The sequence below is a fragment of the Mollisia scopiformis genome, assembly GCF_001500285.1.
Source record: "Mollisia scopiformis unplaced genomic scaffold LY89scaffold_37, whole genome shotgun sequence".
Classification (NCBI taxonomy): domain Eukaryota; kingdom Fungi; phylum Ascomycota; class Leotiomycetes; order Helotiales; family Mollisiaceae; genus Mollisia; species Mollisia scopiformis.
The window spans coordinates 118,440-141,244 of NW_017263617.1; the positions used below are offsets into that span (position 1 = coordinate 118,440).

The 22,805-nt window shown below is 48.3% G+C and overlaps 11 protein-coding genes across 11 annotated transcripts; 3 read left to right on the forward strand and 8 right to left on the reverse strand.

Annotated features, from left to right (window-relative positions):
- Positions 1-1,819: 1,819 nt before the first annotated feature.
- Positions 1,820-3,432, reverse strand: LY89DRAFT_725816 (uncharacterized protein; the record flags this gene model as incomplete). Its single annotated transcript, XM_018219007.1, has 4 exons — positions 1,820-2,617; positions 2,757-2,926; positions 3,189-3,271; positions 3,358-3,432. 4 exons carry the CDS (start codon positions 3,430-3,432, stop codon positions 2,214-2,216), a joined length of 732 nt encoding a protein of 243 aa, XP_018061655.1. The 3' UTR covers positions 1,820-2,213.
- Positions 3,433-3,891: 459 nt separating this feature from the next.
- LY89DRAFT_742943 (uncharacterized protein) lies at positions 3,892-5,165 on the forward strand (the record flags this gene model as incomplete). Its single annotated transcript, XM_018220898.1, has 2 exons — positions 3,892-4,721; positions 4,901-5,165. The coding sequence occupies 2 exons, from the start codon at positions 3,892-3,894 to the stop codon at positions 5,163-5,165; spliced, it is 1,095 nt and encodes a 364-aa protein (XP_018061656.1).
- A 1,188-nt stretch (positions 5,166-6,353) lies between these two features.
- On the forward strand, positions 6,354-7,996 carry LY89DRAFT_677923 (uncharacterized protein; the record flags this gene model as incomplete). Its single annotated transcript, XM_018213713.1, has 4 exons — positions 6,354-6,428; positions 6,527-7,139; positions 7,195-7,692; positions 7,791-7,996. The coding sequence occupies 4 exons, from the start codon at positions 6,354-6,356 to the stop codon at positions 7,994-7,996; spliced, it is 1,392 nt and encodes a 463-aa protein (XP_018061657.1).
- A 175-nt stretch (positions 7,997-8,171) lies between these two features.
- LY89DRAFT_789770 (uncharacterized protein) lies at positions 8,172-9,777 on the reverse strand. The gene is made up of 5 exons (XM_018223289.1): positions 9,674-9,777; positions 9,254-9,628; positions 9,046-9,206; positions 8,682-8,888; positions 8,172-8,632 (listed from the first exon to the last, which is right to left on the reverse strand). Exons 1-5 carry the CDS (start codon positions 9,756-9,758, stop codon positions 8,552-8,554), a joined length of 909 nt encoding a protein of 302 aa, XP_018061658.1. The 5' UTR covers positions 9,759-9,777; the 3' UTR covers positions 8,172-8,551.
- Positions 9,424-11,117, reverse strand: LY89DRAFT_361958 (uncharacterized protein). The gene is made up of 5 exons (XM_018207004.1): positions 10,557-11,117; positions 10,487-10,502; positions 10,421-10,429; positions 9,674-10,369; positions 9,424-9,628 (listed from the first exon to the last, which is right to left on the reverse strand). Exons 1-4 carry the CDS (start codon positions 10,797-10,799, stop codon positions 9,777-9,779), a joined length of 861 nt encoding a protein of 286 aa, XP_018061659.1. The 5' UTR covers positions 10,800-11,117; the 3' UTR covers positions 9,424-9,628; positions 9,674-9,776.
- A 1,076-nt stretch (positions 11,118-12,193) lies between these two features.
- Positions 12,194-13,058, forward strand: LY89DRAFT_362203 (uncharacterized protein). Its single transcript, XM_018207005.1, has one exon. The coding sequence runs from the start codon at positions 12,333-12,335 to the stop codon at positions 12,927-12,929; it is 597 nt and encodes a 198-aa protein (XP_018061660.1). The 5' UTR covers positions 12,194-12,332; the 3' UTR covers positions 12,930-13,058.
- Positions 13,059-15,224: 2,166 nt separating this feature from the next.
- LY89DRAFT_362820 (uncharacterized protein) lies at positions 15,225-15,750 on the reverse strand. The gene has a single exon (XM_018207006.1). The coding sequence runs from the start codon at positions 15,609-15,611 to the stop codon at positions 15,345-15,347; it is 267 nt and encodes an 88-aa protein (XP_018061661.1). The 5' UTR covers positions 15,612-15,750; the 3' UTR covers positions 15,225-15,344.
- On the reverse strand, positions 15,751-17,249 carry LY89DRAFT_362851 (uncharacterized protein). Its single transcript, XM_018207007.1, has 2 exons — positions 16,958-17,249; positions 15,751-16,859 (listed from the first exon to the last, which is right to left on the reverse strand). Exons 1-2 carry the CDS (start codon positions 17,179-17,181, stop codon positions 15,890-15,892), a joined length of 1,194 nt encoding a protein of 397 aa, XP_018061662.1. The 5' UTR covers positions 17,182-17,249; the 3' UTR covers positions 15,751-15,889.
- A 15-nt stretch (positions 17,250-17,264) lies between these two features.
- On the reverse strand, positions 17,265-18,952 carry LY89DRAFT_702432 (uncharacterized protein; the record flags this gene model as incomplete). Its single annotated transcript, XM_018217253.1, has 5 exons — positions 17,265-17,627; positions 17,677-18,210; positions 18,263-18,284; positions 18,333-18,473; positions 18,543-18,952. The coding sequence occupies 5 exons, from the start codon at positions 18,950-18,952 to the stop codon at positions 17,265-17,267; spliced, it is 1,470 nt and encodes a 489-aa protein (XP_018061663.1).
- Positions 18,953-19,631: 679 nt separating this feature from the next.
- LY89DRAFT_702433 (uncharacterized protein) lies at positions 19,632-20,646 on the reverse strand (the record flags this gene model as incomplete). Its single annotated transcript, XM_018217254.1, has 4 exons — positions 19,632-19,734; positions 19,786-20,355; positions 20,406-20,467; positions 20,527-20,646. 4 exons carry the CDS (start codon positions 20,644-20,646, stop codon positions 19,632-19,634), a joined length of 855 nt encoding a protein of 284 aa, XP_018061664.1.
- Positions 20,647-21,619: 973 nt separating this feature from the next.
- Positions 21,620-22,458, reverse strand: LY89DRAFT_789773 (uncharacterized protein). The gene has a single exon (XM_018223290.1). It carries the CDS (start codon positions 22,310-22,312, stop codon positions 21,866-21,868), a length of 447 nt encoding a protein of 148 aa, XP_018061665.1. The 5' UTR covers positions 22,313-22,458; the 3' UTR covers positions 21,620-21,865.
- Between the last annotated feature and the right edge of the window lie 347 nt (positions 22,459-22,805).

A 22,805-nucleotide genomic window follows, 5' to 3' on the forward strand; every position in this document is an offset into this window, starting at 1 on the left:
AAATATAAAAGAAGAGTCCTTTCCCACTGCTTTCTGCCCTCGAAATGGTGCGCAAAATTCCTCGCAGAGCCGCATCCTCGCCGTCAACAAGGCATCCAGCCCAGCAACTTCACGTCCGATCGCGCATCATCGACATGGATACAAACGCCACGAAATTGGAATTATCACACGACGCAAATGCCCTCTTTTTCGGAAGCCCCTTTGATTCGCCGGCAGTCTATCCGGGTTTCCTTAATCTCGAGGAGATTGAGCCGTGGTGAGTCGTGAGTCGAGGAAAGATGGGAAATGTTTGAGGCATTACGCTAACGAAGAGGGCATGGCCAATCAGGTACGACTCGAGTTTCACCACCACTTACACGTCTACACATCACTCCTATTCTTTGTTTCCGAATGACAATTCATATTCGTACCGGCGGCAAGAAGACAACAAATCCCTCGTACAGGGAACCACGTCTCGCAATGCAGATGACTCCATCGAATCCTGGATTGTCTCGGACAACACGGCTCAGGATTACCCTCCCGCCATACTTGACCACGATCTGGAATTGATGTGCAACCAACCAATCTGGGACTGCCCATCGGTTGCTTCAGACACCAGCAGCTACCTGTCGTCAGAAACATCAACGACGTCAAAAACTTCTCGCTGCGACTGGCCCCAATGCTCACATATAGAGTTCAATACTGCCGAGGAGCGGAAAGTCCACACCAAAACCCACGCCCGTGATGTCCGGCACTGCTGGCAACCCTTCAGCAAATGCACCTGGCATAACTGCTCCTCACAGTCCCGACTAAAGACTGCCAAGTTGTTCGAGGACCATATCAACAATATACACATCAACCCTTTACTCTGCACGCGAGATGGATGCGGACACAAGACGCCCTTTCGAGGGAAAGCAGATCTCCAACGGCATATTGATTCAGTGCACGGCAACACCCCAAAGATTCGATGTCCATACCGCACCTGTCAATCCTCAGACGAAAAGCCCTTCAGTCGAAAAGACAAGCTGATGAACCACCTACGAAAGAAGCACGACACGGATCCATGTCCGTACCAGCATTGCGTGGACTCTATGTTCTCTTCGCCAGACAACTGCGAGAGTACTGCTAAACATATCGGGAAGATGCACGGTGAGTACGAATGTGCTTTGAAGTCTTGCTACAATAGCAAATCCCAGTTTTCGGAAGAGAGCTTCATGGCCCATCTGCAGCTGCATCATGATATAAGCTGGGAATCGGTGCTGAAGATCAGGGACATCGCGAAGAGGGCTGAAGGTCGTGTTCTGAGAGATCAAAACCTTGTGGGACAATTCGAATTCTCGGATTGTACGTCGTGCACCAAGCTACGGTATCTCAAGTGATCTTGCATACGTTGGAAGGTATCTTCTGGGGAATAGATTTATATATATATATATATATATATATACATGCATCTGTACTAGGTAGATTAATTAGGATAGTGCTGTTCGTAAGGTTAGCTGGCGGAGTTTGGAGAAAGTTGATAATCGCGACGAACATGCAGCTACTCTGTCCTAAAATGACACAACAGGAGCGATTATTCATACAGTCATTCTATAAAGTATATGAAAAGTCAATTACTCGAGTGCTTGGAGAGGAAGAACTGCCGACGCGGTCTCTATTTCACATGGAGAAGGACCACTCATTATCCAAGGTATGTGGGGCCGTGGAGATATGTGTCGTACTGCCAACAAAGTAATTTCATCATCACGAACATTCTCGATATATAAGGCGATATATAAGGCCAAAGTGTCTACCAGAAGTTGGTGTCGTACGTGTGAAGCCATACAAGTACGATTTGAAGGAGTTTTGTATCTCGAGGCCTTCATGAGTGATGAGGATGAGGCTTGAAGGAGGGCGGAAATCCTCACCAGGGCGGTTTACGCACCCTCGGCACAAGCGTGTCCGTCCCAACGGCACTGTGGATTGGGTCTTTTGACGTTGAGGATCGATAGCCTCACGACGAGAAGTCTGGCATATATACACTTCCTTCCACTTCAGCTTTCTCTTCTTGCACTTCTGAATTCCTCTGCTATTCAGTTCTTTCGTTGTCCCTGTTGCTGCCGGACTTTCACGCGTCATGTCAGTCAGTGAGTGAGGTTTGTTTTCCCGTCACGAACATGCTGCTGCACGCCTTCGCTCGAGGAACCAATGGCAGATCCGAGATCCGCGATCCGCTTCAGCTCCTGGCTCCAGCATCAACATGGCTGCTTCAGCGTCACAGGAGTGGCTCCCAAGAGTGCTTCACTCCGATCAGTCGGTGCGTGCGGCGCGTGGAAGACAGGATCCGAATTGGCCTTAAGAGCGGTGTTCTCCTCTCTCGCTTGAGCGATTGATTCCCTTCTATTCTTGTTCTTGTTCTTGCTCGCTCGTTGCACTTTGCACTTTGCAGTTTGGATTTGCACTTTTGCGACGACAACAACAACGGCGACCAGCACACCACGAGGCTCCAGGAAATCTGCCAAGGGTTCTGCCCACTGCCCACTGCCCACTGCCCACTGCCCACTGCCCACTGCCCGCTGCCCATTGCAGCGCAGCCTCCACCATGCAACACCCCGTTCCGCGCAATCGAGGACATCCAGGACTGGACGTGAGAACCCGCCTATCACGGATTTCCAATGGGAGCAGCATAAGTCACATGGAGCGAGGCGAGAAAACGGGGCATTTTTGCACTTCTCCCCCCCTGAGGCGTCAACCACCACCCATCGTCCGCGCAAACACTCAAACGCTCAAACGCTCACCATGGCTTCCACCATCTTCCGGCGTGCGCCTATCGTTGATATGTGCACCGCCTCTGCCGTCAATTGACCCAGAAAAATAATGGAAGATGGGAATGTTTGCTGTGGAGGGTACTGAGGCGGCGGGCAATGGGTCGTGGTCCATCAACTGACAAACATCCTCAGCCTTGTGCCTGCGATGCGAATTGCACTTCTGTCCTTCGGTCCCTCTCTCTCGACTCCAGTCCCCAGGTCAATTGGACCCGAGATTCCCCTTGCCGGCATGCAGTAAACCGCGGTGGGCGTGAGGTGAAGCTCCCACCTGGCGTCATCAGAGGCCATCCCCCTGTACCACCAACCCACCCACCATATACGCTGCCGGCCCTGACTCCCAAGACACACCCAAATAATTTATTTTCTTGTTGAACAGGGCCTTCCGACATTCTGGTAGCTCACCCAGCAGCGGACATTCGACAGCTTCGGAGGCCAGTCAAGACCGTCAGACACGCTGCACCGTGCCCATGCATGTCCTGCTGCCGCTGGGACTGGAGAGCAGCACTTACACCACCTCGGACCACAACGCCCTTGTTTATTTCCCTGCCTGCCCAAGACCCCTCCTACCTACCTTCCACTCATCTTCCTCCGGGGTCTCGACTTTTTTGCACTTCTGCCAGCAGCCGGCCTCCTGCCGCGCCGTCATAATTTCATAATCCACAGTTCTTCCCACGTCTTCAACCTCTCCTCCTTCTCTTGCTCCTCCTCCACCACAACCTCTGGTTCTGCACTGCAACACATTGATCTAAGGTATGGGACCTGACTCTATCCGCAAACTGCCAGCTACGGTCGCTTTTCTTGAGTTCTAACACTTGCTCCTACAACAGAATTCCTTTACGATCATCTCGTCTGTCACGGCGATTCAAGCTCTCGCAGCGTGAACCACATCCATTCCTCCCACGTCTACACCTGCACCTCGTGCAATACAACATCCTCTCTTCAGTTCCCTCGTTTGCTCTGCGCAACTTCTACAACTTCCACAAACAATTGTACTTTCGGAGTTATTTTCATGATTCCCGACTTTCTCACGACAGAGGGAGGGGAGAATGACGAGCAGGTCCCACAACGCAACCTTCTTGTCAACTCCCCACACCTCGCCCCGACAATGCTGGCTTCGAACAATGGACTCTTGCCTGGACATTACTCCAATACTTCTCTTCCGGTTGAACATTCAGCTTCTCCCAATCTTGGACCTCTTGTGACCTCGGCCCCAACTCAATACATGCTACCACCATTGTCACCAGAATCGTACAGCAAGCTCGTAGCAGAGGGCAATCCAGATGTCATGTTCGAAAACTACCTGAACTTCGACGGCTATGATCAGATGGATGCTACCACCACCGCCGCCCAGAATTCCCATGCTCAATCCTCTCTTGGCCAAGCTTCTCCGATGGATATGACCTCGCACTATGGTCAGACGGAAAGATTGTCTCCTGAGCCAGAAACCTCTCCAGCCGCTGCTCCAGCATCTGTCCCAAGCTCGCCAGGACCATCTGCCGCACCCGTCCCAGCTCATCAGCACGCCGCCGTCGCCAATCACGTCCATGCCAATGGTGGTGCCAATGTCCATACTGCTACCAATGTCCCTGCTGCCAATGTTGCCAATCCTCAGGCCTCGACCAACACCGACTCGCTCTGGCCCACTATCTGCTACTTCTGCAAGCCAGACGCTAATGGCCAGCACGTTCTCTACTACAATTGGAACGAGTGGTTGCTACATGGTTGGACTGTTCATCCCAACGTCGAACTATGGACGGCACGTCCATGCTTCTGGGAAGAAACCAAGAACGGCGTCGTTGAGAAATGCAACAACGGTGTGACCTATTTGACGGCGAGGCAGTGCATTTACCATATCTTTGCTGTCCACAAGAAGAGTGTTCACTGTGATCACGCCGATTGTGAGTATGGTCCTACTGGGAAAGCACTTGGTACTCGGTAAGTCTGTTCCTATACTTGATTACATTCCTTGTATACTCCCGAAGCCAAGACCTATATCAGGAGCTGAAGATGAGTGCAAATGCACGCCGTCCACTCAGAAGCTCTTAAGAACAGTCTAAGCTCTTAAAGCAACCTGATCATTCATCGGCTCTTTCCAAAGCTAATTCAGTGAACAGCCAAGACAAGGTTAGACACGTTCAAGACATGCACGAGCCTGCGAAGACCTGTCAACTGCCGTTCTGTACTCACACCAAACGACGATTAAACCGCACCGATCACCGCAAAGGCCACATGAGAAAGTACCATGGACGCCACTGTTGCCCTGTCGCTACTTGCGAGCGCGCTCGCCTCGAAGGTGACTTTTATGGTTTCAGTACGGAGGAAGAGTTGCAAGCACACAAACAGGCTCGCAGACACCGTCATGCTCGCCGCCAGAATTAGCCTCGACGATGTCCAACACTGGCTTTCCAAGCTGCTGTCTCATTGTCCATGGCCTTCCTGCACTTCCTGAATATCACAATCTCGGTTCATCTCTCACGGTACTTTCATCCCATCGTCATCAAGATACGATCTCGCCCCACTTTATATAGTCTCTTCTTGACTGCGAGTCGTATCTGCAACGTTCACATTCACCAACCTCTTCAGATCTTGGACAGTCTCCTCATCAACAACCCGATGTGAAGCCCAGTGCTTGGCACTCTTCATCCTCCGTGGCTGCTCCACTATCATTTATGGTCGCCAACCCCATCAAGTTTTCCTCCTCGCTTCATGGCTTCGACTCTTCAATCGAGTACCTTGGCCGCATTCCGAAACCAACTACTCGATTATATTGCCAACAGTCATCGCCATCTCTTTCTCGGTTCTCGCTTTACGCATTGCTCTTTCTCCTTTATGGCAGCACACCTTCCCCCAACGGCTCAACACATACTACTCGTGCCCAATCAAGCCAAAAAGTTCCAAAAGGCGCCAGACACTCTCCTACTCCCAATCACCAAGCTCCCAACATAGCCGCACCCCCTTCATCCCGATCATACACCACCTGCAAGGAATCGCCACCCTCCCGCAACGACGCCGTCACGCATTTCCTTGGTTAGCTTCACGCCCTCCTCTGGTCCAGATCTCCTCATCTGACGTCTATCGATATGAACTGGTCAAATTCAGGATATGAGAATATTTGGATCTTGTCTATGAGTACATGATTGTATGTCAGCTTGGTGTTCATACGGCTTGGCTCATAGCGTTTTGAGATTATTTTCTCTCTTTTTGCTTGCGCTGCATTTGTTGTTGGGGGAGGGAAAATGAGGGGAGGGGAGGGGAGGGGAGGGGAGGGGAGGGGAGAGAAAGTGTAGTGAGGATGAGGTGAAATGAATGCGTTTTGTTTATATACTTCATGCTTTTTTGCTGATGTGTGGTCGTGATGTTAAGTGTTCTTGTGAGACCCCTCTTGTGAGTGAGGCGAATGTTGGTGGGGTACTGACAGGCATGCGAGCGAGCCCCTGAAGATCACTATGCACTCTGACGCCATGCCGCGAAGGAGCCTGCAGTTACTGTACATACAGAAGCGGGGTTGTTGTGGCAAAGCATTTCAGCATCGTATCCCAAGAATCCCAGGACATCCTTGAAAGGGCCATGTCCGACTCTGAGAAAGTTTTCAAACCAAACAAAATCTTGATGAATCGTTTTCTCAAATCTATCTTCTTGAATGTGCATCTGAAGTCTGGGGATTTTCACCACTACAATGTCCCCGTCTTACTTCGGAGATTCGCGATAGCTATTGTTAATAATCCTTGACCGAGATTTAGAAGTTGCACCCAGATCTAGATCTACACATCCCCGCAGCGGCTACCCCACATTTCGCCTTATTGGTATCGACCTTCCATCCAGAGCGACTCCACTGTCAAATCGAGGGCGGCTTTCTCCATGGTTCATACAATGTCGGTCAGAAAGTGGTCTTCAGTGACGGCACGGCCTGGCTAGTCCGCTTCCCTCGTGTTGGGAACGTCTGTGATGAATACGGTGACGAGAAGGTCGCTATGGAAGTTGAGGCGTTGAGTCTCATCCGCGAGAAGACCACTATTCCAGTCCCGCAAATTAAGGGCTGGGGTCTTGCTGCTAGTAACCCCCTTGATCTGGGTCCGTTTATTATAATGGACTTCATCGAGGGGGTAAGCCTCAATAGTCTTCTTAAAGACCCTGATGCTGAACTCGATACAAGACTCATGAAAGAGGATATTAGCGATAATGATATCGAGTTCATTTACAGGCAATTTGCCAATTTTTTACTGCAGCTTTTCAAGCTCGATTTTGATCGGATTGGTAGTCTACCATCGCCAAAAACTAAATTCCCTGTATCGATACGCCCGATGACATTCAAGGCTCATGACATCATGCAGACTGGAGGAGTCAACACTTTTGGTACGGCCCGAAGCTTCCCCCCTTTTCTAACGTCTCTTAACCAAACGATCTCTAGGTGACCGAAGCAAGGGGTTTTCGACGGCGACCGACTACTTCCAGTACGTCGTTGGGCAAGACTGGGAACAACTTCTTCACCAGCCGAACTCGATAGCTGGTGAATGGGACGCCAGAGCCAAGTATGCGTCGTTTAGCGTCCTAAAATCCTTGATACCGGATTACATTGATATGGAGTATGATCGTGGCCCTTTTAAACTTATTTGCGACGATCTTGGCTTGGCAAATATGATTGTCAAAAGTAAGGAAGACCTCACGATCATTGGAATGGTAGACCTTGAATGGTCGTATATCGGGCCAGCCCAGCTGTTTGGCTCGGCGCCGTGGTGGCTTCTTCAAGATCGATTAACTAACTGGGATACCTCTTTGGACAAGGAGTCGCCTGAGATCGTCGCCCGGTTCTTCAAATACCTAGAGATTTTCAAACGTGTCCTGGAAGAAGAAGAAGAAGAAAAATGCCAGGCAACCAAGAGAAAGAGCTCTCGAACCTCGTGCAGCGGTCAGAGGTCTCAGGTTCTATGTGGCTCCATATGGTCCTCTCGTGCGGCTTTAACGACGCCGATAGGCTCCCTTTTACGCAACTACGAAATCACATAGGTATTGAGAAGTGGCAACAGCAGAAGGAAGAATTCTACGAGACAGAAGGGATGGAAACATTCGTCACGCAAAAGTTGACCCAGTTGACCCAGTACGAAGAAGATTTCGAGAAGGCGAAGGCTCATAAAGCCGACATGGACAACAGGGAGATGACAAGGGGTAACTTCATGGATACATTACTTAGCTGGATGAAGATGCTGGCCTAAAATATTTCAATACGGAGGAAGTACTGCAAGACCTTGGTATATCTTTTCCCCTTTTCACTGACAGCCTGCTCATCCATCACGTTAGTTCGGCTCTGGGCGTTCATGGGCGGCATCTTTTAGTGGACATTAGGAGAAGAAGCGATTCTTAGTGAGGATGAGGAAGGAGTTACATTATCTTTTGAGTTTGAATTTGGATTTTTCCTTGAATCATACATGTTAGGACATTTTAGTGATATCAGAGCTCAGCTCAGGTTAGAGCAGCGACTGCTAAGGTCCAAAGACAGAAATGGACTTTGGTGGGCTCAATTGTCGTGTGAGATTATAATGGTAACACGCTGACTGGAATTGCTTGATACGATCTTGCTTTGCAGACTTCTTGGCGACTTAACCTTAGTGCTTGGAGGTGGCTGTTTTTCTCACACCAACTCGACACCAAGTAGTAATTGTGGCTCAATTAAAATACGTGCATGATCAGAATAATCAGTTTGAACGCATGTTCACGTCATTTAAGCTCTTACAAAATGCTATACTTAAAAAAACGTTGCTTGTGGCTGGTTAGGCTTTTCTGCTGATCTTCTCCAGTACCGCTAGTTCGAATGAAGACCAGACTTCATCTTGCGAACCATCTGATGGAATCTAGTATATCATCAGCGACGTTCAAGTGTCCTTGATGTATATAACTCACCTCCTGGAATGGCCCATGTTTCTTCACATGGATCTCCACAAGTTCGTTCTTCTTGCGCCAGCCCTTTACACGGCTTGCTACCGTTTTCGGATTGTCATCAACTCTCTCTCTTCCTGCCTTCTTCGCTACCTCAGCTCTGGCAATCGATCGTTCTGTCATCACCAACTCTGAGCAGTCAAGCAAAATTGTGAAATAGTGTTCGGAAATCTAATGATGTTAATGCAACATTGGCCACGATGGAGCGAGAACTCACTACTTCATCGAAGTAGGATGCCTAATCAATGCTTCTTGGAAACCCGTCTATTAGAAAGAATCTCTTTCCATCCGATAAACCTCTTGACATCTCATCGTGAAGCAGGGACACTGTTAGTTGAGCTGGGATGATAACGTACTCCCGCTTGCTTTCGAGTATAAAGTCTGCAAACGGAGACGGGTTGTTGAGTAGCTCTCCCACAGAGATATGGTGGAAACCATGCTTGCGGGCTAGCTGCTTACATTGGGTGCCTTTGCCGACAGCAGGGCCACCTAAAGACATATCAGTATATGGAAGGTAGAGCAGAGAATAACAATACCTAAAACAAAGACAATGCAGATATCTCTGTGCCGACTCAAAGACGTGGCCAACTCCTGTGATAACAACTCCGCAAATTTCTGAACTTCTGACGAATTCATCTTTAGCTCTGGTTCCAAAAAATCGTTTTCTATGGTCTCTTCAATGGTCTTGATCTCTCCACTTATCTTGGTGTTCTTATAGCGTCGTGCAAGCTCTACAGCTTGTGCGCGGCGCTCTGCTGAGTCGATATCGTGACACACTTTAGCTCCCAGCTCATTGCCTTCCTCAAATGTTTTAAAGAGTCTACGCAGAAACGTGGCAGCGAACGGATTTGGGACCTTAAGTGTGTATACTAAGAGCTTTTGGCCGTGACGCTCATGGGTTTGCTTATCATCTAGAAGGCATTAGCAGCGTTCCTTGCGTTCTTTGAATCGCTCGCCTCTCAAGATACCATCATGAGGAGTGACATCTGCGACTATAGCTTCTCCCATATCATGAGCGCAATTCATATTGATGCACTCCATCCGATTGATTTCGCCTTGCTAGAAAATGATCAGTGAAGACATCATTCGAAACTCTGTGAGGCTCACCTGAGGTACTAACAGCCAGCCAAGAATTGCCATTCGCCAGGAGTGGCCTGAGACCTTCTCAACCTTGGTCGAGCTGATCCCACGTCTCACCCAGCCGGCACGGCCAATCTTTGCCAGACGTTGAGTCAGTCGAAGAAATGTCAAAGGTGACGTCGAGGGAATGGTCTCCATAGCCTCGGACACAAGTTCGAAGCTTTCTGAAGGGGTATTCCAATAGGCTTGTCCCACTGTCATAGCTTTCATTAACGTGGCAGATTCGGTCTGATCGGGCGCCTTTATTTCGTCCAATAGAAGATCCATAAAGTTCTCTAAGTCTAGTGAAAGTACAGACTTCCGCAGCTGGGATAACTCTTCGCCTGTCCTGATTGTACCATTCGGACTTCCGTCCTGGACCGCATATGCACATGCGCATGCATCGCGAACACGTTTCGCAACTTGTGATTCGCCTTGCTTGTATTCTGACCAGAGGTGGTCGAATTCGCGGGCCAACGTTGCATTTGCTGTCTGCAGAAGACATCGTAAGTAATCCTTAGCCAGAGATTCCTCTAGATGAAAGTCAGTAAAAGATTATGTCAAAAACCATCGGATGATCATACTTTTCAGTTCTCCCCCCAGTCAGCGCAAAATCAGTTATGGCATGAAACAGTGACATGAGCATATACCTGTCCAAAGACGAATCTCCCTCATATATTAAATCAATTTGAGCGTTCCAGACGTGGAAGTATAGCATACCTGAGCGTACGCTAGGAGTACAGCCCACGTTTGCCACATATGGTCGGCAGCGCTCTCGAAGGAAGGAATGCTGAGGTATTCCCAACAAGTAGGCGTCTTATACTTCAGCCCCTCCATCACATGGATAAATGGAATACATGATGAGCTGATTTGGTCCATGGCTACTGGTAGCAGGATTGGACGTCGGCTTTGCGAAGGGTGAATGTTGGATGACAGGAAGTTGGGGAAATCCGGCCATTCCATCACTCGATCGTGTATTTATTTCCTAGCGCTTTGGCGAAGACTGCTACATTGAAGTAAAGTTGTTGCGATGGCACCCGTGACGTTGGGAATGATTAATGGGGTGAGGGGGACGGCTAAGACTAGTAAAGTACAGCCGCACTTCCGCATTTAAAGCGTCGGCACCGGTGGAACTTTATTTACATCGAAGAACTGCTCCCGATGTTGAATGAATGTGCCTTGATGTTTAAATCACACTTTGCTTTGGAAATCAACCCCTGTATCTCCTGCTTTGAATAGTTTACTAACCAAGGAAAAAAGGAGACGTGTACTAGTAGAGTCCTCAAGGTAGAAAAAGTAAGGTTGTCTTTGCAAATACAGTCAAGTTCGATATCTTACCCGCATCAGATGCCACGATTATATCCTTGAACGTTCTCTTAAAATATGTATGTACCGACTCGCTGCTAGCTAGATGGTCCTTTACTCTGAAATTTCGAGGCGCAGACACTCAATTAAATGTCTAATGAATATACAGCTCAGCCGCCTTTCACTGGGGTCTTCAGCAGTCGAGATTTGAAGCTCGAGAATGGCAGATGGCAGATCACCGATCACGTTTTTCTGAATAGTTATTGATTGCCTAAGGCTGCTGCTGCTCACCAAATGGTTACAAGTACCTACCAGGTAGGTAGGCACAATAACCAGAACGGCTGGATCATTAATCTTCGGAACGGAACGGAACGTTCCCGGTTTGAAGGAAGGTTCCGGCGGTCAGTGCGAATGCTCGATGGATCATCATCATTGCATTGCCAGATGACTAGCTCTGCACTCTGCACAGGGCAGGGAACAGTCTCACCGCGAGATGTCATGCATGCATGCATGCATTTCAACTACAAACTAAGTAGCTAGCTAGCACTCCGCAGATCACAGATCGCAGATCGCCGATCGCAAAATCGCACCGCGACAAGCCACCGATACTTATGCATCCTGGTGGCTTGAGTATGTTTGCATCTTGCATCTTGCATCCTGATGACTTAAGTCACAAGAAGACTATACAGATTTACTGCGATAAGCTACAAGCCGCCAATATCTCTGCATCCTAGTAGCTTGAGTATGCATCTTGCATCCTGATGTCTTACTGTAAATCACAAAGAGACTGTACAGAGTCACCGCGACAAGCCACAAGCCACAAGCCACCATATAATTATGTTTATTACTCGTCAAGTTACCAACAGCCTCGATCCCATCGCTGCGACCCGTGCCGCATTCTCCATCCAGCATTATGCATTCGATATTCGACTCTTGTCATCTATCTAATTAATAAGCGCCGCGACTCGCTCGGACTTGGGGCCGGCCCAGAACTCGTCCCGGAGATAAGGTTACGACACGTCGCCTATCGAATTTTGGTCCGTGCAACAACTTAGGTTAGGTAGCTTTGCAGGAGGAATGGGACGACGAGATCCGGCATCGCATCGCATAGCCGATATGCCTCACGTTACCTAGAAGATACGCCGCATTCATTCGAGGCCCGTGGAAGGCCCAGCCCATAAAAACCAATAAATGATATCTGAGGACTTTGAATTTTGGGTGAGATTGGCCCTGGTGCGTCCGTTCAACCATTTAATGAATGGCAGACTAGTCCAGTTGTATGATCGGTTTCTTTCCATCCATCCATCTATCCATCTCATGTTTCCACCTCTTCTTCGACAACCAACCTCACTTCAACTACAGTCGTCGTTTCTTCCTTACCTTGACTTTTGTCTTTTCCAAATCAATATATATCTATCTATCGAAATGGATGCACACTTTCCTAATGATATTCCATACCCTCAGCCGGTCTGCAGTGCCGCGGAATCAATGGCTCCAATCCCCTGCTACTCCTCCTCGTTGCCCCCACCACAGGAAAACATGACGATTAGGTGCGCCTCACCGACCGAGGTTCTTCTACCACTCACGCGCGAGCACGTTTCGTTTGTGAATAACCCAAATATGTGGTTATATCGGCTTGGAAGATCCTTTGCCTTTCAAGATGACAAGCGCAGCAACAGGCGCTGTCAACGTCGGGCTCGTTTCGCTTGGCCCACAATCTTGACTGTGGTCGAAGGTGTGCGAGTTTGCAGTATGATTTTTCTTTTCACATGTTCAAGTCCCATCTAGGAAACGGCCATTACTAAGTTCAAGCATGCTTTTTTCGTGATCACTTCGGGTATGGGAATAGCATCCCTTTTCACGTAGGCTCGAAGTATACGAAATCCTCTTCGTACCGCGATTCGGATCATCTTTTCTTGGACACACTTGGCAGTATTCGATGAGAGACCTCGGCGGTTGGGTCTGTCCAGACTTGCATCCGACCCTCGAGGCAAACTTTGCGGAGGGGCATCGTGCAATTGTTCGTGTGAACAGTGTTCTCCCTTTTTATACGGCGGATGGTATGCTAGTGTCGGAGGGGTATGCGACTGTCTGGATATTGGATAAGACCTGGAATGTGGAGGAGCCTTTCGAGCACGATGGTTGCTTTGATGGTGAGAAGTGTTGGGAAGGAGATGATACTTGGATAGAACCATGGTTGCATGGATTACATGTTTGATTGTTTGGACTTGTAGTGTTAGTTGGGGATAGAATGGTGATAATGTCTTTCATTTGGTTTGGCGTTTAAATATAGATATACCCAATTGATGGTATGCACTCTCTGATCAGATTACGTTCCAAATACTGTTGTTTGTGTTGATCTTATTATCTATTAATGTAAAGAAAGTATAATATAAAGGAATAAATTAATGCTATCAGAAGTGTATCGTTTTTTCTTTTCAATATTAAGAACTATAAGCTATATATATATGCAAAGGCTGTCTCAAGCTGATCTTGTCACATGGTCATTATATGGCACGGAGTCCCCCCTGAATACATCCATTCGCCACTTGGAGTATCCGCCCATCGAAAATCAATCGCAAAGCGAACACTACCGCAAGAGGTTTCCATGAGGATTTCGTTCAAGACGCGACGTCGGTGTTCAAGAAAGGCAGACAGAGTAGCAAGCAAGTAGCAAACTGCTCCGACAAGACCGAAGAATACATGTGGAAGCTACTCGCAGAAGATCCAGAGCGGCCTCGGATGGTCATCCCGATTGAAGACGAGGTCGATTGAAGTAGCTAGGGATATTCGTTGGTGTACCGTCCAGTAGACATGTCTAGTTAGTGACCGAGATGATAAATTTCTTATAGTCACGTCCACGCAAATCTCATGAATTGAAAGTTTGTTTCTTTTTGATTCAATACATACCTATTTCATTCTACTAACAGCTTGAATGGCCATGGATGTGATCGCGAGGCGAAGAATAGGCGTTAGGATTGTGCGGCATATTGTTGGGAGTTTCTTCCTTTTTTCTCGCTACAAAGAATCTGGGGAGAACTGTGCGATACAATGATACCAGGGATGCCAATGAACGCACGACGAACAAAGTATTTGACTTGAGCTGATGATTCCGCTGCGCTATTGTACAACACTTGTTTCACGTTACGTAGCTCCGTACTGAAATGTGGAACAAGAGGAATGAAACATTCAGTTTCTACATCACGAGTCCCCATCGCGAATCCACATCAAAATCCCCCATCCCCCAATAACTTCCACTCGAGCATGAAGCCCATAGTGATCCGTAACCCACAAATCATCACCTATCCTTATGCCCCCCACTGATCTATTCCAAACCCTGCACCTCAACCTCTCCGCAGGAAAGCACCTTGTCCATCCGACTGCAGCCATACTTGTCTCGCAGCCACGTTGGAGACTGATATCTCCATGTAAAACCCTTCTCCATGCCCTCTTCAACTCCCAGAGCAAGGTACGCGTCGGACAAATTGTAGGTTGAGGGAAAGGCGGTATCGAAGGGTTCGACGGCGTTAAGATCGCCAATCAGCAATGAACCGTGCAGTGACGAGTCGTAATCTGTCACAAAATCCACTACAAATCGTGAACACAAAATGTGCTGTGATCAGCCATTCCAGTCGAGCCGCTACAGCTCATTTTTCCCCATGAAGCTACTGGATTACAAACCTCGTCTCCGAGATTTGTGAAGGAGGAGAATGATAATTGGAATTGGTCGACAGAAGGATAAGGTCTCTTTCAGATATTTGTCCCACCAGATGCCGAAGGACAAGTAGGCGAGCTGCTGCCCGCCCACCTGTGGGAGGAAGCTCATTTGACTTTGCGCTGTACCATAGTCCAGCGCGTGCGTAATGGGGCCGGGGTCCTGCCTAGGAACTTCTTGAAGATCTACTCCCAAGACTTGTCCTCTTTCTTGTATGCTAGCAAGCGCTGCTCGTCTACAGCTTCCCATGCGATATTCATCCTCGTGTTTGAACGCTTCTGCTCATCTTCACTAGAACAACCGTCATCGTTGCTTAAACCACTGTCATCATCGCTGCTTGCTGGCTCGCTCCCTCGCTGTGTAACAGTCCTAGTATCGACGTCTCTGCCATGCTGGAGTATGGTTGAAGATGCGTCATCGAGGATAGGGTCTGCCTTTGCAGCAGTCGGCAAAATCGTTCCACTTGACGAGAGCCGGGATGAGGTATGCTAGCTAAAGCTAGTCATGAGGAACGAATGTCGCTGTAACGGCTTGATCGTGAAGTCGTCAATCTTCCCAACATAGCCGATTGTCTCGATGAGTTTGGCAACCTGTCTGAAAGAGACTCCTTGCCCGTCACAACCCTCTTGGACCACTACTATAAAAGAACAGCAGTGTTGGGAGTATGGACGGAAGGTAACCTCAGTCAGCGTCGGCAAGAAGTCATTAGATGATCTGCTCAGGTTGCTATAGTCAAATAGCGTCTCTGTATCCATAGTTTGTAGCGCTGAAAGTGCTGGTGAAGGCAATCGACCCACTCCATTGGACCTTACTGTGACTCTTGAACCTTGATCAAGAGGGGAGTGTGATTTTGGATAGTGTCGATGGAGTTTGGAGTGTGGTCTATGTTAGCGGGTAGACCTCTGCTCAAGATGGTGCCAGGCGGGAAAGCTCAGTTGAGTGAATCCCGAATGGTGGTAAGAGATGTAATTGTCACGAGGTGTGGGCTTGTGGAAACGGTTTTTACAATTTGTCTTCGCCTAAATTATCTTGCCTATGCACCAAACGATGAATTGCTTCGGGTTCGTTTCTGCGGTACAGTGGACTGGTATGGGGTGTCGTTGGTCTGGGCGATAGAGCCTTCTTGATGTTTGACTATGCGAAGGTCCATGGTCGCGTCATATTTTTCGGCGAGGCACTGCTTTAACTCTGCTTGGGGGAACCGCTTGAAGGTCTTTTGCGCTTCAGAAGCACGATTTTGCCACTTCGTATGGTTCTCTTCCCATCCCTTCAAGGTTTTGTTGACAATGAGCACCGGCGGGTTTTGCAACTCGTCTGATGATATTTTGCAATGGGCTGGGACCGAATGCCTTAGGTGCCAGAAGTCGTCCTTAGCCAAGACAAATCTGTGGCTCTCCTCGCGTGGGTCCATCAAAAAGTCGTGGAGCAATTGACAACCAGAACAATTCTCCCGGTAGCACTTTTGCCTCTCACTCGGCCGAGACCAATCCTTCGGCTTCTCTGGTTCCTTCTGGACGACTTGTGTTATGTATATCGCCATCATCGATTGGTAAAACCGGCAAGCATCCGGCGAGCGACGGTCCACGACATATATCATCCGCTCTAGAAGCGGGATAACAAGCCTGCCTAGTTCGGTATGAGGAAGGCTTTCAGTCTGCGATTGAAGTTTATCCAGTAGATCAGAAGCTTTCTTCCGATCAGACTGGAGGAGTTGCTGATACAAATCAGCAATGATACCCGCGTCACGTCGGCCCCTCTCCTCGTCTTTATAGCAATCGGGCCATGAGGAATAAGGGTAGTCACCGCGGGAACGTGAGCCCTTAGATGCCGAAGAATATTTTTGGAGCTCAAATTGCGTGGCTGCCGCGTCTAGAACGAGTGGAAAGAGACGTGTTGCCAAATATTTCTCGTGACTCGAGGTTTGTGAAAAGCTTAGTATCTCAACTGCCAGTGCATTCGAGAAATTCGAACCGCCGACAAACCGGGCAATGAATGGCTTCAGACTATGCAACCAAGTTAGTCATCAGATCAATATGGGTGGTATTGTTATCGTGCAAGAGTTGAACATAGCGTCAAGACCGAAGTTGAAATTGCAAATTACCATTCTTCAAACATCTTGTCATCGTACTCGTTTGCTGTCTCGAGCAGCGCCGCGGCGTCTTGCGGATAGGCTTCCGGTAGGGACTTCAGAGCCTCAGACATCCTGTCCCCGACCCAGCTTTTCAGATGCTGTGCTTGGTGTTCGTCGGTGCGGTTGGCGTTACTTCTAGAGAAACCGTTCCGAAACGCATGGAGGCATCTACGGATTCTGTACAATTTCGGCATCCTGGAAAATGCTTCAATGAGACTAACGCAAAATCGTCGTCAGTATTCGACAAGCCCAGTCGTGAATATAAAAAAAACAAGGCTTACTTATCCTCCAGAACCGCCGGCGCTTGGAAACAGATGAGTTCACCGAGAATAAAGAAAGTATTTTCGTCGAAACCATCTGTGACCAAATGGACAGCATTACGGAAAAGGCCTTGGTCGGCAATGACCATCCCCGCAATGGCTATCGGACCTAAAAACAAGTCTTTCGTCCCGCTATCCGGATAAACTGTTGTTAAATGGTTCTGGCAAGTCTGAACGATCAACTCGCGGATACGCGGATCGTTATTTTGCATCTTGAAACATTTTTGAAGGCGCTGAAGAAGGCCTTGAAAGTCGCCCAGGTTATGGCCGTTCCCAAGAAGAAAGTCTGTTGCCAGAGATTTAGGAATTATGAGCATTGCCTAATAAAAGTGAGAAAAATACGAGTTCTGTATTTATTGGACTACGTACCGTGTCATTGTAAAATTGGTCGAACTCGGCGTGTTGATTTCCCATATATTCTCCTCCAGTTTGCTCGTCGGGATCCCTAGAATCGTAGAGCCCGTCCTGCAAGATATAGTCATCGGGAATAAGAAGAGACTCCCGAAGCAGAAACCCTTCTAGGTCAACAATGCGATTAAGTCGAAGTTCAGACTCCGCATCTTCCTTGCCTCCCTCATCGTTCATAAATGTCACCACCTTCTGCAGGCTAGCGAGAAAGACGCAAAAGTCGCCAGCTTCTGCGCAACTGTCAGCGACATAACGAGTGCGGCAATAATCGTCGCCCTTTAAATTCACCAGTTTGAGCCCCGCATTCGTGTATTGGTGACCTAAAACATAGCAAAGGCACTCGCATTCTTCGTCAAGGTTACGCCATTCTGCAAGAGTTTGACAGAAGCGGGCTCTCTGAGCCTCAAGTCGAGTAGCAGATTGGGGAAAGCCGGATGAGGTATTGACGAGGTTGTATATGAGGATCCATCGATTACCGGATTCGACAGGTTCAACCTTTCCTCAGGCGTAAGCTATTACCGTTGAATTTTTTACCAAGATTACTTACTTCATGGGTAACATCTGCATACCTACTGGATGTGAGTGGACTTTCATTCCAGGCTAGCTAACACACTCACCAAGCAATATAGGTCATGTTGAAAGCAGAGAACTCGGCGGTAGAAAAGATCTTTTCCTTCTGGCCGTGTGTTAGGCGGACTACACCACCGACATGTTCGGAAAGGAAGGCAGATAACAAGCGTTCCAAACATGTTCGACGTCTTTTCTGTGCTTCTAGGAATTAGCGCCGTGCGATGCATTACAAATGAAATGACGTATATTTAACATACTCTTTGTGAGGCTTGAACATGGCGCCCTTCTCGTAGAGTAGCATCTTGTAGAGCTCCGCTCGGACACTGTTCCGGCCGCCAGCTACTCCAAGCTCTTCCGCTACCGTTCCGACAACACCGTCCAGCCAACCGTGCCATGCCTTGTTGGAGAAGGACACCTTGCGTCCATCGATTTCCCATGTCTTTCTCACTGCTTCATCAACCAAGGTCTGGTTTCCCTTCCCAAATGGTGCCTGATGACTCGCCTGAATGAGAGCTTGGGCATCATGCGGCGACAGCGGAAGCGAGATCTCGCCCACTTTATCAACAACGATACCAGGAAGGACGAAGTTTCCGAAGCAGCCGATTGTAGCAAATGACCCAGCACTATGAACATCTGATATGCGACCAAGAACGACTGGACCATCCATTCTCACTCGTGGACGATTCTCGATCATCTTCCGAATCACTTGAAAAGGTTGCCATTCTGTCGAAGTGGGCTGGCTGGCTGGCTGGTGGGAGTTGTTGGATCGGAAGTTGGGTGAGAATTGAACGAGATCTCCGTGGCGAGAAAGGGCCTTTTATATATATATATATATAGCGTTTTGCTCGGAACCGCCCGATATAACGTACGCTATATATATAAATGACTCACCATTTATTTGATGTATTCTGCGACACGGTTATCGACAGTAGCGGGGTTGGTTAGCAGCAAGCTACGCCCTACGGGGCTGAGTGCGGCTGCGGGGCATCAGATTCGAACCATTCAATTCTTGGCCTGATTACGAGGGGTCCGGTGGGGGAGGGCTTTAGCAATCTCTCCCGTGATTATTTTGAGACCGCGCCTCGAAACGAGTCATATTGGAAATTGGATGCCACGTACAACCGTTATTTCCATAGCGACGCGGATGGAAATATCACTTGGGCGGAAGAGGAGGGGCAATCATCCTCAGCGCAGCAATAGCGAAGAGTGACTACCGGGCAATCCATCTCTCCTTGCAACATCGTTGGTTCTCGGTATCGATAGTGCTTAGCTTTATCTGGAATCAAAAACATCACACATCCTCCTCCACAGCAGAGATTAGCTAAAACACCTTTCTTCCCCGTCATTCATTCATCCTTTGGTCCCCCACCATTCCTATACTGCCACAACCGCGAAACATCCTTGATCCTCTTCACCCCATTGCCATTCACCATCTCGCCCCTATCCCTCCTACCACAAATTAGCACCCTCAAACTTCAGCACTCCCTTAGTGAAACTCACCTATCCTGAAGTATCGTATTCATAAACTCATTTCCCTCATCATGCACCCTCCCATCTTTCATCGTAAACATCGTATCCAAATAATGCATATTCAACAAATGCCCCGATCCCTCCCTAATAAACACAGGTCCGTAAAACGGATTCCCATCCGCATACGGCTGCGCCTGTGGACTTGTGAAATTCAAGACCCCGATATTGGCCACGAAATCGTGCGAGTTGGCATAGTGTTCAATATACTTAATGACCCTCTCTCCTCTGCCTCCTTTGCCTTCTCCGACGCCGCCAGGAGAGGGCGATTTGATGAGAGGGTTGCTGAAGTGGCGAGCAGCGTTACCGAAATTGTAGATTTCGAGCTTGGAGACGGCTTCGGTGGAGAGGTCGGTTAGGAGCCAGTCGAGGATTGAGGAGCCTTCGATGCCGCCTTGGGAATGGGTGATCAAGACGACTTTCTTGGTAGCTGGAGCGGCGAGAGCAGAGCGGAGTTGGGCCCGGCCGATGCGGATGTCTTTGGTTTTGTAGTCGAGGTCTCGTTGGATGAGGCATTCGAGGAGGTCGAATATGAAGCCCGCTCTGAGTTTGTTGTTAGTTCTGCAGTGTAAATTCGTGGAGAGGTTACGGACGTGATGTTGTGGATTCCAACGACTTCTCGTTGAAAAGTTCGGGCAAGGAGATCTAGGTTGGACTGGAGCCAGCCTTTTCTAGGCAGACGTTAGTATTGTAGCCTTGCTAAGATCAAATTACTTGCCCAGTTGCCACTCCGTTGATGAAGAACCACAATTCATGCTCATCATTTACAGGATCAGTACCATCTGGGAGCCCAACCAATGCCTCGGTTGTTGGTGCGCCATTGAGAAGCCTCATGAACACATAGGTGACTGCGATGAAAGCCACGAAATAGAGCAGGTTGACAAGTCCAGGAAGGAACCAGAAAAGAACAGCCATGATTGGCAACGTGATGATCATCAATAACTGTGTAGTAAGAAGGACCATATGGAGCATCAAAGCAAACATGTTAGACCAAGAGGGGTATAACTCGTCCAAGGGTCCAGAATTGAAAGGTGCCAGAGGATAACAGATCAGGGGAAGAAGTTTACTGAGCGTAAATATAGATTTGACATCATCCTAGTCAAAGATCAGTCTACGCTCTTGAGAAATATCCAGGAACCAAAGAGACTATTCGAAGAGTTGAAACAAATCTTCTTTGCTGAGTAGCTCCCGCAGAAGATCCCAAAATCCTCTGCTCCTAGGATGAACACAAAAGATGGGCAGAATTTGACGTACCCAGACCAATCTCCAAGGATTTTCGTCGACATCTTGAGGAATAGTAACGAACGGGTTCTGGCCGAAGGATTGATTCAAGTTGATTCGTCCGCTGCCCGCACGAGGCTCCAAAGTCCCATTCGTCGTAGGAAATGATCTGGCACGCAATGAAGTGAGTTTCTCGATAACGTGGCCACTGCCGACTTTGCTTGCTGTTGCCCCGTTCATCGTTGATGTTTCTGTGGATTCTCCAAGATCGTTGTAAAGTCCAACAGTGCTTGGGTGTGTGGGTTGTTAAAATAGGATGCAGTTCTCCGGCTTTCGCTAAGGCTGACAACATTCCTTCTCCTTTCGGAAATATGTGAGCCAGCCACAGGAAAAGGAAAACCATGGCTGAAGACTTGCAATTTAGCATGTGAAAGGGAGGATGAACGCACTTTCTTTTCAGAGGTCAATTGGGCAGCAGAGAGGCGTAGCATCGGAGAAGCTGAAAGATGATCATCTTGAGATCCTTGTGCTTACAAGGCGTTTGCTGACACCTTGACAGCCATAACGTAAATGCAATCCCAGCAGCCTTGTCAATTGATTGATTGATTAAATGAGAAAGGTACATGCACTGAGATGAAACGTAGAATCAGATTCGCTAGAGAGAAACATGCAAGCCTTCGGATCAATGCTTTGTCCAGGGTGGCTCCCACCATGATAATTCTTCTTGGGCTGAGACATCGGCAGTAACCCAATCTTCGCGACATTCTTCAGCCTTATGAACACGACAACACTCATTAGAATCAGCATGTGAATGGCGCCGCCTCTCATTCATCTAGGCCATGGCCATGCCACTTTTTACAAAGATCCCCAAACACATCACAGCACCTGTCAGCCACACCACAGTCCGAAAATAACTGAGGCTGTTCTTGGAAACGTTGATGTAAATGAGCGTATAGAGAACTCGCGATGCCAGATAAGAGGCCACGAAGGTGTTGAGAGTTTTCGTGTCGAGTTTGGCAATATTTCCTGCCAATACGGCACCAACGAACAGTGGGAGATTCTCAAAGCCGTTTTTGTGAGCGGCCTCGGCTCGTTCGTAGCGACTGTAGATGTCAGCCGGTGTTGATTTGCGTAATGAGGCGTCCCAGTTGGAAGAACGTGGGCTGGTGTTGTTCCATCGACCGTTGTTGGCTTTTTTCATGATGTTTATTGCGTAGCCATGCGGGATCATGCATAAAGTCCAGTACATGGGGACTCCGAAGAACGAGAGATTGGACATGATGGAGGAGTGTTGGATTTATCTATCGAGACTCGGGGCAAGGATTCAGTTGCGGATTGAAGACGGGACTGATCCTTTTTGGCAGACAGTTACACAGATTGGATTGAACATCAACGAAGAAATTCGAGACATGATATCGGATTAAGTAGTATTTGAGTTTTAAATTTCGAAGGAGCAGAAGGATGATAGGATTTATTCCTCGGCTCGGCACGGAGAGCCCGCTCAGGGGTATCGATAGGCTATCGCAGTTACAGTAGCGAACCCGCCAGATATGTCTCGAGAGAAAGAGTTGTTCTTGTTGTGGTGAAGTCTTCCAGATGGCCAGATGTCAAGATGAAAGTAGGTCGCTTTGAGAACAAAAAGTCTTCAAGCGAATTCTTATTTTTTAAATCTCTCGAAGTTGGGTCAGGACGACCTCTTCATGCATGTGATACTTCTTGGCCTTTTCCCATGTCCTATGATTTTGGGCTAATGAAAGTTGAGAGATACAATT

Excerpts from the sequence above, each read along its gene's own strand:
- LY89DRAFT_361958 (XM_018207004.1), bottom strand. The coding sequence starts at position 10,799 with ATGGAATGGCCGGATTTCCCCAACTTCCTGTCATCCAACATTCACCCT.
- LY89DRAFT_362203 (XM_018207005.1), top strand. The coding sequence starts at position 12,333 with ATGATATCTGAGGACTTTGAATTTTGGGTGAGATTGGCCCTGGTGCGT.
- LY89DRAFT_362851 (XM_018207007.1), bottom strand. The coding sequence starts at position 17,181 with ATGCCGAAATTGTACAGAATCCGTAGATGCCTCCATGCGTTTCGGAAC. Across the intron at positions 16,860-16,957 it reads GACAAGATGTTTGAAGAATG|TCTGAAGCCATTCATTGCCC; the intron begins GTAATTTGCAAT and ends TTGGTTGCATAG.
- LY89DRAFT_362820 (XM_018207006.1), bottom strand. The coding sequence starts at position 15,611 with ATGGATACAGAGACGCTATTTGACTATAGCAACCTGAGCAGATCATCT.
- LY89DRAFT_789773 (XM_018223290.1), bottom strand. The coding sequence starts at position 22,312 with ATGTCCAATCTCTCGTTCTTCGGAGTCCCCATGTACTGGACTTTATGC.
- LY89DRAFT_789770 (XM_018223289.1), bottom strand. The coding sequence starts at position 9,758 with ATGGAGTGCATCAATATGAATTGCGCTCATGATATGGGAGAAGCTATA. Across the intron at positions 9,207-9,253 it reads CTGCATTGTCTTTGTTTTAG|GTGGCCCTGCTGTCGGCAAA; the intron begins GTATTGTTATTC and ends ATATGTCTTTAG. Across the intron at positions 8,633-8,681 it reads AACATGGGCCATTCCAGGAG|ATTCCATCAGATGGTTCGCA; the intron begins GTGAGTTATATA and ends ATGATATACTAG.